At 42.6% G+C, this 17,976-nt stretch overlaps 1 protein-coding gene and 1 pseudogene across 3 annotated transcripts in view; one reads left to right on the forward strand and one right to left on the reverse strand.

Annotated features, from left to right (window-relative positions):
* ZCCHC8 (zinc finger CCHC-type containing 8) overlaps positions 1 to 17,976 on the reverse strand; it is a 139,257-nt gene that overhangs the window by 32,864 nt on the left and 88,417 nt on the right. For 2 of the 3 annotated variants that reach the window (XM_085878501.1, XM_085878499.1), the window contains 4 exons: positions 5,071 to 5,213; positions 4,855 to 4,985; positions 2,303 to 2,389; positions 1,206 to 1,320 (listed from right to left, as the gene is read on the reverse strand). In XM_085878501.1, the coding sequence (XP_085734627.1) occupies positions 1,206 to 1,320; positions 2,303 to 2,389; positions 4,855 to 4,985; positions 5,071 to 5,213 (476 nt within the window). The remainder of the gene's footprint in view (positions 1 to 1,205; positions 1,321 to 2,302; positions 2,390 to 4,854; positions 4,986 to 5,070; positions 5,214 to 17,976) is intronic. The other variant, XM_085878500.1, reaches the window with a different exon arrangement.
* Positions 12,098 to 15,336, forward strand: LOC147028251 (uncharacterized; annotated as a pseudogene).

The raw sequence follows: 17,976 nt of genomic DNA on the forward strand, positions 1-17,976 counted from the left end.
GTGGCAGGAAGGAGCTCCACTTTCGTGCTGTGAGTATTTAATTAATAAACGGAAATATTATATAAAAAAATTTAAAAATGAATCTTTCAAACATTTCCTCAAAATAATGCTTTGACAATTACTGCCAGAGAGTTTTTTGAATATTACTACCAGAGGTAGGGTGGATGCGAGAGCCTGGTGTGTTGGCGCAGTGGTTAGGGCAGCGGCTTGGGATCCAAAAGGTCCTGAGTTCAAGCCCCGTTGGGCCATTGAGTTAATACACCAGGGGGTTGACTCAGCCTGTCATCCTTCCGAGGTCGGCGAAATGAGTACCAGTATACTGGGCCGGTGTATACCCCGGTTAAAATAGGTGTACCATATCCCTGTGTCGTAAGAGGCGACCAGGGTTGCGTCAGGAAGGGCATCCGGCGTAAAACCTGTGCCAAATCACTATGCGGATCATTCGGATGATCCGCTGTGGCGACCCCTAACGGGAGCAGCCGAAAGAAGAAGAAGAAGAAGAGGTAGGGTGGATGCGGAGAGCAAGGGGTTGTGGACACAATATTTGGAAGCATAGCGAAGAGGCATTCTACCATCTCACGAGTTGAGTCAGCTGTGGTGCCATTTGAAGAGACAGCAGAGATGGAAGGGTAGCATACTCCAGAGGCAGACTTAATGGGGCACCACCAGGCTTTTGAGGATGATGACGAGTTTGAAAGTTCAATCTCGAGGTTGGACAGATGTTGTTTTCTGGCTATCCTGAGAGAGTGGACAAACACTTGTTGCAGACTTTGTGGAATGAGCAGAGATTGCCTTCGGTCAGGCTTAATTTCCAGGAAGAGAAGGAAAGTTGTTTCAGAGAAACTGCCTCACCACAGGATCATTATTGTGGTTGGTGCAATTAATTTGTCTTGCCAGTTTGTGAACATACCTTCTTGCTCCGTCTTGGTGGGAAAGATCCCACCGGCAGGGGTAAGAGCCATTGGCAAAGTGCAAAGGCTCACGTGGCTGTTCGCAAGACAAATCAAATTTATCCAATTTAGTTCAGCATTTCTTAAGGTGAAAGCACCCAACCTGGCTGTGGTTCATCACGACGGGGACATGTTAAAATATTAGTGCTCATTCACATATAGACACACAGAAATAACAATAATAATAATTATTGTTTTTTATTATAATAAAAAACAAATAAATAAATCATCAATCAGCATCTCAAGATTTCTCACCCGAATCAATCTCCATGTCACTTTCACGCCGATTTTCATTCCATGCCCGACGATGCTTGTTAGGATTTGGTCCCTCAGGCTCAAGAACAACGTGCTGTCGCTTTATCCGTACAACCTAGACAGAGAAAATAGGATTTAGGTTCCATCACCATCGCAATCACAATGATCCCTCAATCATGAGAATGTGTCCTGAAGGGTCTTCCGTTTGAACTGCCAAGCCACATTCCAAAACATTACTCTGATTTTATAAAATGGAAATCCAAAAATTGCCATCAATGGCCATTTTGAATACTGTATGAAAATTGGCATCTTGATATTTATGGAGAAAGACTTTTTTGTACACAGTCAAGACTTATGGAATAGATACAGCACAGAACATATCAGGATGCAACATAATACAAGGAACAGCAGAAGGAAAAAGGAGGAAATACCAACAGCAGGGGTGAGTGCCAAAATAAATGGAGACTGGAAACAAGGGATGCGTAGGTAAGGATGAGAGATAGGGGAGAATGTAGGGGGTGGATAAGATGGATACAGTAAGCAAAATTTGGAGACAGGGGAAGTGGTTATGAATAAGATGGATTCGGAATCAAAACTGGGAGTGGGGGGGGGATGGATTTGTTGATCCATTCAAACAAAATCTGGATTGCTCCCAATTGTATTGCCATTGAGGGATGCGGTGGATGTGAACACATCTTAGACATCTTTTAAACCATATCAATGGGTTCCTCAAAACAAGAATCAACAAATGGCTGCTGGAGAAATTCAAATGACCTGCAATGCATAGATCCAAGAAACAATCAAGTAATGGTTAATGCACACACATTTCTTGGACACAACACCCTACCACCAATCCACAATGAAAATTATCAGATGATCCCGCATTTAATGGAACCAGGCAGGTAGTGCCACACTCCTTTGCAATTAAAAGCCAAATGGCAATGCAGAAGTCTTGGATCACAGTCATGATTGATGCAATAAAGTCATAAAAGCAACATCCCCAACATCTTTGCAAAAAACACAAGTCATCACCATCATAGCAACCAGTTTAGCTTTCTAATCAGTACAGTGGGATAAACTAGTGCTCACCAACCGACCTTTTGTGACTTGGCAGAGAGCGTAACCAAGAGTGACTCCTTGCTGTGTTGCGATAACATTGGGACAGAGCCATAACTTTTCCATTCCTGCAAGGAGCAGCAAAATCAGGTGTAGACAGTCAATGCTGAACTGTCTTTCCGAAGCATAAAAAAACAAAAAAACACAACAACATAAAACGGTTGTGGGATAATGTAAAATCAAATTACTGTGAATGGAGCATGTGATGTTTGAAACAAGAAGGGCACTCTTCAAAGTTGCCAGCTATGCCTCCGCCCACTTTATTACATCGTGATACATACTTGTACCAAGTTTGATTTAAATCCCTTAACCCAGATTCAAAACATTAAATAATTTTGGCTGCCAGACCAGATGCCCAATTAGGTTGAAATTTAAAACATATATTCCCCATGACTACTAGATCATAATTCTGGCATTTTATGTCGATTGATGAAGCGGTTCTCAAGAGAAATAATTCTTTAAAATTTTTCGTTCAATCAAATATGGCTGTCAGACAATGTGGCCAATGACTTATTCGTGAATACCCTGGTAATCCCAAGGCTTCGAGAACATGTGGGCGAAGTTTGCGTTTGATCTGTCAAGTCGTTCTGGAGAAGGGGATTATAAATAAAAGATTTATTCTTCAAAAAAAAATCAAAGCTGCCAAATGATGCGACCTAAAATGTCAAAGGTGGAGAACTTTTTGTACCTCATGGATAGGCGATCATACGTGTAAAGTTTTGCCTCGATCTATTCAGCCGTTTCGGAGAAGATTTTTGAAGGTTTTTACGATAAAAATAAATATATATATATATATATATATATATATATATATATATATATATATATATCTGCTGAACCACATGACTAATGACGTCATCAATCCACCCCCCCCCCCACCCCCAATTCAATTTAGCCCGAGATGACCCTCAAAAATTTTCATACTGATCGGATAAAGCGTTTGACGGATGCAATTATGACATCATAACAAAGTCACCTATGACATCATCAAAAGAAAAAATTACACTCGTTTCCCATGGGGAGGACTTGACATGTGACAAGTTTGAATTTTTTCCATGGAGTGGTTTTGGAGATGGAGGTCCAAAGTTTTTCCCTTCTTTCCAAAATGGCTGCCACACCATCTGACCGATGATGTCATAATTATCAATAAAACATTCTACATGAGTAGTCGCACATGTGGTGAATATTTTGTGTCAATCGGATAAGCAGTTGCAGAAAAAACAGAGAACACGAGAGGGGGAGCACTCGGTAGAGTGCAAAACCTCCGCCGCCAATACTGCTAGGTCATTCAAGTGAACCTGATATCCTATTCATTCAATTTGACGTCAACAGTGCTCACAGAGTTATAGTTTGCAACTTTCCCTTTTAACTTTTACATACTCAATTCATTCGTCATAACTAGATTCCTTGAGACAGAAATTGATTTTACGTGGGTATATCGACCTGAAGTTCCAAAATCAGCCGCAATTATAATTTTGGCATGTATTTGTTGGAAATCACTTATAACATGTAGAAATGCAAAAAAAAACGAAATTTTGTTGAAAAAAAAGTTGCAAAATTTTGGGGTTTTTTCGTTTTTTTTCCTCGAACAATTTTTTTTTTTGGTTGGAAATCACTAAAAACATGTAGAAATGCAAACAAAAAAAAACAAATACTTTTTCAAAATGGCCACCATAGCGGCCATATTGGACTTTGGACGAAGTCCAAAATCTCATGGCATGGTCCTTGGACCATACCTTATCCCCCCCACCAAGTTTCATCGAAATCCGTCGAGGAGTTTTTCCGTAATACTGTTCACAAACAAACAAACAAACAAACAGACAGACAGGAGTGAAAACAGTAACCTCCGTCCATCTTCGATGGCGGAGGTTAATTAGCATGGACATATGTACAACCCAAAAACATATTGCTTCTGGGAGACTTTGTCAGCGGAGGCATAAAAAACAAGAGCGCAAGTGAGCACAATATACGCCCGAAAAAGTCTCTGTGACACACACATACGCGCGCGCACGCACGCACACACACAATTATATATTCAAACACGTCAATTTATGAAGAACAAGAAGGTATATACAGAATTGTGCTACTACATGGAAAACAGCATCCTGGTTGCCATGACAACCACTTTAGATGACGAACGTATGTCGCGACACCATCTCCACAGTCTGTACCTATGTACCAAATATGAAACATGAAAGTTGAAAACTTTGGGAGTAAGAGTACGGACAGGAACGGACGGACAACCGGTATCACATAATACGCCCCGATATATAAATATATATATATATATATATATATATATATATATATATATATATATATATATATATATATATATATATATATATATATATATATGAAATCGGGCGTATAAAAAGCATATCTTGCAAATGTGTGAGGAGGCAGCGAGATACACATGAACAAGCCCAAAAAAGAAAGTTGAAAAACTTCTGTCCCTTGACATCTATGATGGTTGAATGTGGAACATTTGTGATAAGACATCCATCCGTAAGTCCTGCTTGGTTTGACGTACATCTCGAGTGTTCGGATGAGGTGGAGTGTTAAAGCCAGGAAAATCCACCACTTTTCCCAAATCATAAGTCACTCGCTGATCGTGAGGAATCTTGTCACAGTCATTATTGATATCACCATCGCTCAGTCCTACTGGGATAACATCATCCAGGTAAACAAGCAGCAGTATACAGTTCAGTACTTTAAAACAATTTTCAGCTTTTGCTGTCTTTGTTACCTTCAGAGTCATGGATGGTTAGGCCTGAAGATTCAGTCTCAGCCTCGCGCAGCCACCCCGGAGGGTAACCCAGCTGCCTCATACGGTAGATGAAAGGAGGCAAATGGTTTTCAATCATACCCAGTGCCTCTTGCAGATCAGAGCTGAAAAGAAGAAACGAAAGGAGAAAATAAGCTTTATATACAGGTATCACGACTCGTGCAAGAAACAGAAAAAACAGGTGGCAAAGGGTAAAACAGGTACAATATGGGGCAAAGCAAAAACGACAATATATGGAAGCATAAAAGAACACGACAAATAATTGTGCGCAAAGAATGGAAACAGCATCTCAGCAAGTGGAGGGGGAGAGAGACACAGAGAGACACAGGGAGACACAGGGAGACACAGGGAGACACAGGGAGACACAGGGAGACACAGGGAGACACAGGGAGACACGGAGACACGGAGACACGGAGACACGGAGACAGGGAGACAGGGAGACAGGGAGACAGGGAGACAGGGAGACAGGGAGACAGGGAGACAGGGAGACAGGGAGACAGGGAGACAGGGAGACATGACTTTTTTGACTTTTTATGTCCTTTTATTTCAAAATGTACAAAAAGAAACAAGTGATGCAACATTGTGCAGATTCAATCAAAACGTGAATCAGGAATAGGAATAACTTAAGATGTTAAATTCATACAATAAGAGTAAATTTTCTCCTTCCACGCTGCACAATACTTCAATTTTACACCATTTGTCAATGAAGCCATTCATTCGCGAACTCTCTCGATAAAACAGGAATTCCATTTTGAGACGGGCACACACAGAGCCTTTAAAGGCTAGCAGAGCACTGCATTCCTGTGAATTAACACCAGAAATCATCCTCTGGTGAGTGATGTATATTGCGAGTTTCGCTTCAGCGAGCAGGAAATTGGCAACGTCAATACCGACATTCTGGTTGGATACCGGAATGCAAAAAATAAAATAATGGAATGAAAAGCAAAAGCCTAATCTTTGGAAAAAAAGTTTCAAGAGTTTAAACAGTGGGATCAACATTTGACAACCAACACAAGCATGGAAAACATCCTCGGATTGATGGCAAAAAGGACATTCATCGGACGAAACGAGGTTCAATCTTTTTTGAAAAACGTTTGAAGTCAAGGTATAGTGTGCAAGTCTCCACTGTATGTCTCCGGCACGTTTAGATACAGGTGATGTGTACATGGAACACCAGGTGGGAGATGATGGAACCCCTGTGGGCAGAAGCTCTTTCCAGTGGGTAGTCAGTGCATTATTGGGGTTGGCAGAGGTAATAACATTGAGACATTGCACATACATAGCAGTCTTTGTACATGTTTGTAGAGGCTTGATGGAAGGAGCGTTAGAAAAAACGAAATCAGGGAAGTCAGGTTGCGTTACACTTGCACCTTGAACATCATGTGATGGAGGCCACGATAAATTAAAAAGGTTGAAAACTTTAACAATTGAACGTAGAATTAATCCAATTTTTCGTGGTGATTTAACATTGCAAGCTTCCAATATCTGGTTCGGAGTCTGCCATTCAGAATATGTGATTGACAAAGTCTTCCACAAGGAAGAAGCCAGATTCAATGAAGGATTGAATGAGGGACCTGCTTTGAAAGTCATGGTGAAAGAGGCTGTTGTAAAAAACAGGTTCACACATGAAATTACTAAATTTATACGAATCCTTGTTTCGTACTGGAAGGAGGCATTGATTGGCATTTAGGAGACTTTGATAGAAGGAGGGCAGTAAGGAGGTGTCAACTCGCTGCAGATCAAGTAGAACAAGTTCAAGTCCACACTTGAGCTTGCCAGCTTGCAGGAGCAAACAGGAAGCCAGCGGCCCCCAGGACAGGACCTCCTTGTATAGAAGTTGATGCAAGGTAGTCAGTCGAAAGGACAGTATTTTGCTGGTAATGTCCACGAGTTCTTGACCGCCTTTTTCTAGCGGGACACTCAGAATATCTGCTCGGAGCCGGTGCATACCGTTCCAGAAAAAGTTAACAAGGATTCGTTGCAAATTCAGGATTCGTGATTTGGGGGGTTGTAAGGCAATTATCCGATTCCAGAGTTTGGAAGCAGCTAAATTATTGATTATTAGCACTCTACCTCTGTAAGACAGTAAGCTGGATAATCTTTTCCTGCAATTAAGGGTGTGAGAGATTTGATCCACCATCTGGTCCCAATTTTTTAAAGAGAAAGTCGCGTTCCCGAGAAAAAACACCCAGATGTTTAACACCATCATGCCTCCACTGGAAGGCTTAGGCAGCGGAGGTGGAATAAATAACTCTGAAGGACCAAGGCACAACGCTCTACTCTTTCTCCAGTTAACAGTAGCAGAAGATGCAAGATTAAAATTTTGGAGAGCATTTGTAAGAGCAGCAATGTCAGATTGAGTGTTGACAATTACACACAGATCATCAGCATATGCAAGAACCTTAACTGAAGGTACCACTGAAAAACCAGAGAGCTTGTGGCGTAAATGAATGAGCAAGGGTTCAATGAAAAGGGAGTACAGGTACCCAGAAAGAGGGCACCTTGTCTAATTCCTCACTGAACTGGAAAAGGTGAACACAAACTGTTATTAATGCTTCGTAGACTGGAATTATTGTGATACAGCAACTTTATGCAGGAAATAAAGAAAGATCCAAACCCAAACCCCTTTAAAACCTCAAATAAATATGAATGGTCAATGCTATCGAAAGCTTTTTCTTGATCAAGAAAAATCAGCCCAGCATTGACGTTCTGACAATGGCAAATCGAAATCAAATCACGAACTGAAAATATATTGTTAAATATTGATCGACCAGGAATGCAATAGGACTGGTCAGGAGTTACAATGTGTCCTATTATAACTTTTAAACGATTGGCAAGTAATTTGGACAGGATTTTATAATCAGAAGAAAGTAGAGATTGGGTGCCAGTTCTCAACAAGTTGAAGGTCACCTTTTTGGGGGATTAGTGAGAGGATAGCACGTCTGCAGCTCAAAGGAAGTTCACCAGCTTGTATGCTTTCTTGAAAGACTGTTAATAGACATGGTCCCAGCAGATCCCAGAAAGCGTTGTAGAATTCTACTGGCAACCCATCTAACCCAGGTGCTTTGCTGGTGGGCAAGGTTTTTAAAACACTTGTAAGTTCATCTCAGGTTATTTCACCTTCGACAGCCAATTTCTGTGTTTCAGTAAGTGCAGGTGAGGAAGTAGTAAAACGATCTGTGTGGTTTAACGAAGCGTGCTTGGCAGAATAGAGGTTTGAAAAATAATTTTTACCAGTGAGTTTAATATCACTCGGATCAGTCAGCGTCTTTCCATCAGCAGAAAGCAAGGATAATATTTGTTTCTGATTTGTGGAAGTTGTTTCCAACTTGAAGAAACTGCTGGGAGTGTTTAGTTGCTGCAGGTGAATCATTCTCATTCGAAGGAGTGCACCTTTTGCCTTCTCGACCAATAACTCGTTCAGAAGAGCTTTCTTTTCATGCAACATTTGCTGCTGTCTATTGTCATTAGAGGAGGACACTGTATTTTGCAAGTTTAGAATTTGTGTCTTCACTAATTCTATGTCAATGTCACGATTCAGAGTACTGTGTCGTGAGAAGTTTTGACAGAAAACTCCAATTTGAACTTTGGTATTGTCCCACCACTGACGTTGACAAGAGAACTTCTGATCGATCGTGATGTAATGTGCCCAAAAGGTTTTAAAGGAAGTAACAAATAAATCATTTTGAAGAAATGCTGTGTTGAACTTCTAATAAGGGCTCCCCCTCTTAACTAGTGGCAATTGAAACTGCATGACAACAACATGGTGATCAGAAAACCCAGATGGGAGAATAGAGGTGTTTAAGACAAGGTCAAGAAAATGATTGGAAACGTAGAATTTATCAAGTCGAGCAAAAGACACTCGATTGTTAGAACAGCTACACCAAGTAAATTGTTGTTGCGTCGGATGTTTCAATCGCCAAATGTCAGTCAACTTGAATTTTGAAATGGAGCGAGCAAGAGCTCTCGTACTGGCTGCATGTGGCTCAGCACCATTCCTATCAAGAGGGGGGTTTAGTGAACAATTAAAATCACCTCCGAGACAGAAAGTGGTCAGGGGGGATATTAGCAAGAAATGATTTAAGGCAATCAAAAAAAGATCTTTCAGGATTTGTGCTAGGAGCATATAGATTGACAATGGTGAAAAGCTGCTGGCGAATGGAAAAGGTCAAGGAAGCTAAATATCCTTTTACAATTTCTTGGAAGGAGACTAAAGTTAAAGGAAGAGTTTGCTGAAAGTAGATGGCTATCCCGGCAATCGGACTTGAAAGACTGCTAAAGAACCAATGCCCTTTAAGAAGTAATTCCCATTCAGCTGAAGAAGGCTCAGTGGAATGAGTTTCTTGTAGTAATAAGATATCAACCTTGTTGCACTCGATTAGTTGTTTAACTTGCACTTTACGGAGAGAATTACGACCACCATTGATATTTAAGCTTGCAATGGATATTTTCATCGAAGGTATGAAGAGGGGAAAGGATAGAGGTCATCAGGTAGAACAGCATCAACCATTATTTTTGAGTTCGTTCCGAGTACGACTTAAAAATTTCCTCAAACGATGACGTTGAGGGTCGGTAAGATTGTATCGATCAGGTCTGGAAATCATTATTCGTGTCACTTGAATAAAGCCTTCTAGAAATGGAAAATTGTCTTTAATTTTGGCATTCGTTTTTCGAAAACTTTTGTGCAAGAAGGTGTGAATAGTATCTGGGGAAATTGAAGAAGCGTCTTCGAGCTTTAGAGAAGAAGTATCGCTACCCGCATCACTTGAAACAGAGACAGAAGAAGATGTCCCGTCAGACTCATATCCCCCCCATACTGTCTGCGACAATACCCTGCTGTTCTTCAGCAGTGACTTGATTAGATGTCACAGACACGGCTGCCTACAAATTACAATCAATCTGTACATCCGGTGTGGTGATTTTGACTGGGGTAACTGTACATGGGAGGGAAGTTTCATCAATTTGACCGGGGACCTCGGATTCGTCAGGCACGGTGGGAGTACCAGTTTTGTCAGTTCGGGTAGGTGTTTTAGCATTATCATGACATTCGTAACACTGCTCTACGTTATGGGGAGAGGCCCCCTTTTGTGAAGCGGTACATTCTAGGTGGTCAGGAATACAGTCTTTCGCTATTAATGATTTGGCATCTACTCCATCATCATTAATATTATTATTGAGTAAAACATCCGATTTTTCCTCTTCTTCTAACAAGGCAAATTGGTTGGAAAGTGAGATTTCAGTGCCATTTATGCTCGTGTTGGTTGGTCGTTTTCCGGAGGGTGATACGTTTCTGACAACAGACTTGCGTTTTTTTAACTTTAGAAACAGTAACGGACCCATCGTTTGTGGTGTCCATGTGTTAATTTCAAGTGCTTGTGTCAACTCGTTCAATTACTAAAGGCCTATCTTGTTTATTTGTTGAAAGAGAAGCTGCAACATTCGACTGAAGCTCAACGTTATTTACTGAGTTGGTGATATTGATATTAAGGCAAGGATCGTCACCAACAGAATCAGTAACGTTGGGAAGAGGATCGTTATGAGCACAGTCAGTGACATTGGAGGCAGAGACCTTACGAGCAGTGTCAGTAATGCAGAGGAGGGGATCGTTACCGACGGAGTCAGTAACATTGGGGGGAGGATAATCATTTCGGGTGAAAGTGATAGTATTAGTCTGGAAATCATTACTAGGAGGAGCATTGAGGGGAGGTTGTTTCTGACTGAGTGGACAGAACTGTTTCATATGTCCAATCGCTCCACAACCAAAACACTTTAGGGTATCGGTAGAGACATATACTTGAAAGTTATGACCATTTGAAGTAAACTTCATAATAAAACGTTAAGTGAAGCGTATTCTTTTTTAAGTACCATAAATACTTGTCTGCGGAAGCTCATGACATGGCTTACCCGTTTGTCTAAAAAGCCGACAGGGAGCATTATTAATGGAGAGACACAATCACCATAGCGCTGCAAGGCTGAAAGTATCAAGTCATTCTTTCGGAACGGTGGGAGATTACTAATTAATACCCTTTGTGCACAAGAGTCAAGGGGGTATGCCATTACAAATGTCCCAGTCAAGGGCCAAGCCTTGTTCAACAATTGGAGCAACGAACACTTCATCAGATACAAAAATGATCACACGCTTATTCATACGTGAAGCAGCACGTACCTTTTCAAAACCAATTATGTTCCCGATTACCATGACAATCGCTTCCACCGTAACACCTTCCGGTGGAGAGCAAGCTAGACCGTGTTTACGTGATAAATGCTCGAATGCAGCATATTGCTGTGAACGAGCAGCCGTCATGTTAAAGTACAAGGGGCCCAACCTCCTACCTACCTCGGGAAAAGGAAGTCAACAAGGCACTTCTTCTGACTTTGGGAAAGGGAGTTAACAAAAACGAACTGAAAAGATACCAAAATAAATTAAAATAAAACAGGTTTAAAGCAGAGAGCAAAACCTCAAAGCAAAATCTATCCTTAACCTAAACGGGTAGGCCGTGCCCAAAGGGAGGGCCAGCTCTCACTCTTTCTCTCTCTCTCTCTCTCAACAATAGCAGAGGAGAAAAACCACGAATAAAAACACCACAGAACACAACAGGAAGAAAAAGGGAAGATGGAGGGGGAGGGAATGGACGAAAACGACACTGAAAACTCACCACAACACAGAGCAGCAGCCCACGGCGGCCATGACACCACGGCCAGAAAACAAACGACCAGTAGGGGGCAAGAGAGAGAGAGAGAGAGAGAGAGAGAGAGAGAGAGAGAGAGAGAGAGAGAGAGAGAGAGAGAGAGAGACGGAGACGGAGACACAGAGAGAAAAAGAGAGAGAGACAAAGAGAGAGACAGAGAGAAAGAGACAGAGAGGCAGAGAGAGAGAGTGAGACAGAGACACAGAGAGAGAGACACAGAGAGAGAGAGAGACAGAGAGAGAGAGAGACAGAGAGAGACACAGAGAGAGAGAGAGACGGAGACGGAGAGAGCCACAGACAGAGAGAGCCACAGACAGAGAGAGCCACAGACAGAGAGAGCCACAGACAGAGAGAGCCACAGACAGAGAGAGCCACAGACAGAGAGAGCCACAGACAGAGAGAGCCACAGACAGAGAGAGCCACAGACAGAGAGAGCCACAGACAGAGAGAGCCACAGACAGAGAGAGCCACAGACAGAGAGAGAGCCACAGACAGAGAGAGCCACAGACAGAGAGAGAGCCACAGACAGAGAGAGAGCCACAGACAGAGAGAGAGCCACAGACAGAGAGAGAGCCACAGACAGAGAGAGAGCCACAGACAGAGAGAGAGCCACAGACAGAGAGAGAGCCACAGACAGAGAGAGAGCCACAGACAGAGAGCCACAGACAGAGAGAGCCACAGACAGAGAGAGCCACAGACAGAGAGCCACAGACAGAGAGCCACAGACAGAGAGATCCACAGACAGAGAGAGCCACAGACAGAGAGAGCCACAGACAGAGAGAGCCACAGACAGAGAGAGCCACAGACAGAGAGAGCCACAGACAGAGAGAGCCACAGACAGAGAGAGCCACAGACAGAGAGCCACAGACAGAGAGCCACAGACGGAGAGAGCCACAGACGGAGAGAGCCACAGACGGAGAGAGCCACAGACGGAGAGAGCCACAGACGGAGAGAGCCACAGACGGAGAGAGCCACAGACGGAGAGAGCCACAGACGGAGAGAGCCACAGACAGAGAGAGCCACAGACAGAGAGAGCCACAGACAGAGAGAGCCACAGACAGAGAGAGCCACAGACAGAGAGAGCCACGGACAGAGAGAGCCACAGACAGAGAGAGCCACAGACAGAGAGAGCCACAGACAGAGAGAGCCACAGACAGAGAGAGCCACAGACAGAGAGAGCCACAGACAGAGAGAGCCACAGACAGAGAGAGCCACAGACAGAGAGAGCCACAGACAGAGAGAGCCACAGACAGAGAGAGCCACAGACAGAGAGAGCCACAGACAGACACAGACAGACACAGACAGACACAGACAGACACAGACAGACACAGACAGACATGAGATGGCAGTGGGCAGGAGACTTGAAATCGTACTTGGGGAGAGCTTGAGACAGACAAGAACTGTGCCACAGTTGAGAGAAAAGGAAAATTAATGAATGAAAGTGATCATTACGTTTAACAAGGGAACATGCGATTTGGGGAGGCTAACAAAAAAAGGGTTTGTGGTGCAATGCATACAACCTTGTAAGACAAGGAATGTACAGAGGTGAGAGGGCAGGAGGAGCCAGAGCAGAACCGATCCTACACAAAAAGGACCACTGGGCCTGTAGCTTATCTGGGCCCTGGCCTAATGTTCTAACCAAAATTTGATAGCATTCTGACTGGTGGATCTGAAGAAGAAGATTTTGAAGGAAGTCATGTGATTTTACCAAAAAAAATGACCAAGTCGGCCGTTTTGACACATGGTCACATGATCGGCATGACCTCTGCAATTTAACATCCCTTCCCTGACCTAATTTTGCAACCAAAATTTGGTAAGCATTCCAACTGGTGGGTCTGGAGAATAAGATTTTTGAAGAAACTTACTAAGTCAGCCATTTTGACCTACTTAAAATCATGTGACAGGAATGACTTTTGCAATCCCCGTTACCAGTCAGGAGTGGAACCTTGCTGTCAAATGTCAGCTGGATTGGCCCAGTGGTTTGGACGGAGAAGTCAAAATAGGAGACGGACGGACGGAGCATGATGACAATACCTTCTCTGGAATTCCAATTCCAGATAAGCTAATAAACTAGAGAGTTCATAAAACACAATACCCCATGCAGTGAAAAATGTATACAAGAGGGCTTTGCTGTTCATGGGTATTACATTTTTGAAAGTCCCTGTGAACCTATTGCTTTCTGTTCCCACCTCACCCAATCATACCCAGATGTTCTTGGATTATGTGTCCCTTTCTCCTGACAATGTGGAGAGCTTGCTGTCAAACCTCGACTCAGATTCTGCAACCGGTCCTGACGGCATCAGCCCACATGTCCTAAAAACCTGCTTCTGCTTCTGCTTCTGCTTCTGCTTCTGCTTCTGCCTCTGCCTCTGCCTCTGCCTCTGCCTCTGCCTCTGCCTCTGCCTCTGCCTCTGCCTCTGCCTCTGTGCCTCTGTGCCTCTGTGCCTCTGTGCCTCTGTGCCTCTGTGCCTCTGTGCCTCTCTCTCTCTCTCTCTCTCTCTCTCTCTCTCTCTCTCTCTCTCTCTCTCTCTCTCTCTCTCTCTCTCTCTCTCTCTCTCTCTCTCTCTCTCTCTCTCTCTCTCTCTCTCTCTCTGCTTGATTCACCCTCATTTTCTCAAGGTCATCCACCATCTGCTTGGAAATCCGCAAATATTACCGCTCTGCCTAAAAAGGTGCAAAAACTGATCCCTGCAACTACAGACCAATCAGCCTGCTCCCAATCATCAGCAAGGTTATGGATTCCATCATCACTTCTGACATTCTTCCTCTTCTGCAACAGCTTGATTTCCGATCATCAATTTGGATTCAGACCAGGTCACTCTATCCTGGACATGCTGCTTCTGCTTTCCTCACAATGGATGGAGGTCTTCAATGTCAGGCATGAGATCAGAGCCATCTCCCTGAGATCAGAGCCATGAGATCAGACACATCGTGAGCTTTCGATATGGTCTGGAACCCTGCGCTGCTCACCAAACTGTCTTCCTATGGTATCCAAGGACATCTCCACTCATGGCTCGCAGACTTCCTCTCCTGTTGCAGTCATTGCGTGGCTCTTCATGGAATCCTCTCATCCCCTCTTCCTGTCCAGCCTGGAGTTCCTCAAGGCAATGTTCTGGGCCCTGTGCTTTATTTTCTGGTTTTCATCAATCATCTTTCTGACTGGAAAATCCTCTTAATCTCTTTGCTAATGGCTCCACCCTTTGTCGTACCATTTCTCATCCCTCAGATCGGCAGGCAGCAGCCTCTTCACTCTCTGCAGACATGGATAAAATCACAAGCTGGTCAAACACTTGGAATATGTCTTTCAACCCTGACAAATCTCACACCCTCACTATGTCTCTCCGAAAGGACCATCTGGAAATCCCACCTTCAAATTCCCTGTTTTCCTTCCTGAAAGTCCCTGTAGTACCATCTTGTTTACCCAGGTACCCTGCCCAATCCCTCCCCCTTCCACAGATATCCCATTGTCATTGTTCCCTCTCCTGCCCCTCTTGTCTCCTGCCTTATTATGCGTTTCTGTGCATTAGCTCTTATATGAGCCACGACTTGGTTAAAGAAAAAATATAAATACATAAATAAATAAATAAATAAATAATAAAACCCTGCAAATCCACAAACTGAGGGGTTCATGGGGTAAATGGGGCTTGGGATTTTACTCTAAAATGTCAAAACTGTCCCCTTGATTAACATTTTGTGTATTGTTTTTGTGCCACTAATTTTCATGAATAAAAGACCAATTAAGAACAAAAATAAAGTTTATTTCTTGCATTATTAATAGGGTTGGGCATACAACCATACTTTTTTTGAAAGGACTGTTTTTTTATAGCCAAATTTCACGCTGATTACGAATCCGTTGAACTTTGTGACATAGGATGATGTCTTAGGTTGGTAAAATAGAAAAATTCAAAATGGCCACCAAATTTACCAACTTTTCAGGTAAAATTTGATAATTATGGCTTACTCGGGCGTGTAATATTAGGGTTGGGCACACATCGACTTTTTCTGTTGTCCCGTTGAAAGGAGTGTTTTTTTATGGCCATTTTTCACACTGAGCACGAATCCGTTGAAATTTTTGACCTAGGATGATGTCTTACTAAGACATCATTGATGATGTCTTAATAAGACACTCCACAATTGGCTCACTAACTTCCTCCATTCTCATAGCTAAAGTGGAGCTCTCAACAGGATAATTTAATCTCCTCTTGCTGTCAAGGCTGGAGTGCATCAAGGCTGTTCTGGGCTCAGTCCTAATCACAATCTTTATCAACGATCTCTCTGACTGGGAAAATCCTCTTTATACTTTGTTGTTGACACCAACCTCTGCTGTAACATCCCCCATCCTTCACTTTGGCAGAATCAAAAGCTGGTAAAACACTTCAAATAGATCTTTTAATCTTGACAACTCTCATGCACTCACTCACTCTCTGAAAAGACCATCTGGAAAACTCTTCCATATACTTTCTTAACACGACTCTTGAATAAGTTTCATCACACAAACTCTTGGGTCTCACGATATTTCTTGTGAAAACCACATTTCAAAGTTGACCTCTGAAGCCAGTCGCCAACTGGGCACCCTCTGTCATTCAAAGTCCTTCCTTGGCACACCTGAACTCCTATCTACCTATAAGGCCTTCATCCATGGTTTGATGGGGGTACTGTCTTCTCCTTTTGGTGGGCACACCTTCCTCATACCTTGCTCATCCTGATGCTGTGGAAACCAAGGTCTTCAGGATCATTGGAATCTCCAACGATGAAGTTGAGTCTTTGGGCCCATCACTTTCCTGTTGCAGACAGGTCAGTGGTCTCTTCCTTCCACCACCTCATTTTTTAGACTTGCACCTGCTGCTCTTTCCTGCTTTGTCCCCCTCTCTAGGTTTCTGCCAGGCACACAAGGTCTGCCAACAACCCCCTTCTGATGAAACTCCTAAAAGTCAGAATCACTGCTCACCTCCACTCATTTGTTCCTTTTCTCCCACCTGTGGAATTAACTTTGACATTCACTTCAATCTCATGCTTCCCTCCAGGTTTTCAAGGCAGCTAGCTGTTCACCAACATCTCAGATCATCCCCCATCAAAAAGCATCACCTTTTCTAACCTCATGAACTCTCCCCAAGTCCACCTCTTTCCAACTTTCATGCTTTTCCTTTCTGAGAGATTGCTTCTGTCGATGCAATTTCTCCACAATTAGCATAATGGGTTTGAGGGTGATAAAAACAACAATAGAATGTTAATTAAAACTTGATATTAAAATAAATGTATTAAATCTGAAATGGAAAATGTACTCAAATATGGTATGATTCTATGTGCTTGAGCATGTATCCATTTTTGAATTTTAAGTAACATAATCATATCTTTCCTCTGTATTGAAAGATGTCGACCTGTCTAGTAAAGATATGATAAGCAGGCCGACCTTTCAAATAAGTTTAATTCAGTGCAAGAGAATTGCCCATCATTTAAAAGCTATCTTGCTTTCTAAGGGATTTTTATAAAAGGCACCAACAAGTTGGACAGGGAATATGAATTCAGTATAAATGGAATGTGGGTCTAATATAAGGAAATGTCCAGATATATTCACGAAGCTCCAATTGCTTCAAGATAGTATATTTCCCGTCTGTTATAAGCAGTGACTTTTAACCTACATCCTATAGAAATCTATCCAAATATCCCAAAGGGTTGCAGTTTGATGCCTTTCAATCATTCTGTGCGGGGAGAGAATCTACACATCTAGGTTTGAAATATATGCGACAACCATTCAATCAAATCAAGCTGGTGGCTGCACAAAGGCTGAAGATGAGCTCCATCTAGGAATATCAAGACCTGTCAAACTGTGGTGCCAGGGTTTGGAAATAAAAAAAAATACCATGTCTCACTGGATTCTCCATAAAAGGACTTAACTTTATCATGTATTTCAGAGATCTGGAGCAAGTCTGTGTTCAGATCCTCCATATACACGCATGTATTTGTTTGTTTGTATATGTTGTTTGTTAAATAAATGACTCAAATGTACAGGATGACATAAAAATTTCTTCAACACTTCTATATCCATTTTCTCCAACCACCATGTTCTCCCCTTGTCCTCATTCTTCCTCACATCCATCATCATCAAAGTCTCTCTCTATTTTGTCACTCAACCCCACTGCTGTGTGTTTCTGCTCCTCTTTCTCCATCAATTAAATCC

Source organism: Eptatretus burgeri, chromosome 4 (assembly GCF_056783735.1).
Source record: "Eptatretus burgeri isolate ZD-2024b chromosome 4, Ebu_testis_v1, whole genome shotgun sequence".
In the NCBI taxonomy this organism is placed as follows: domain Eukaryota; kingdom Metazoa; phylum Chordata; class Myxini; order Myxiniformes; family Myxinidae; genus Eptatretus; species Eptatretus burgeri.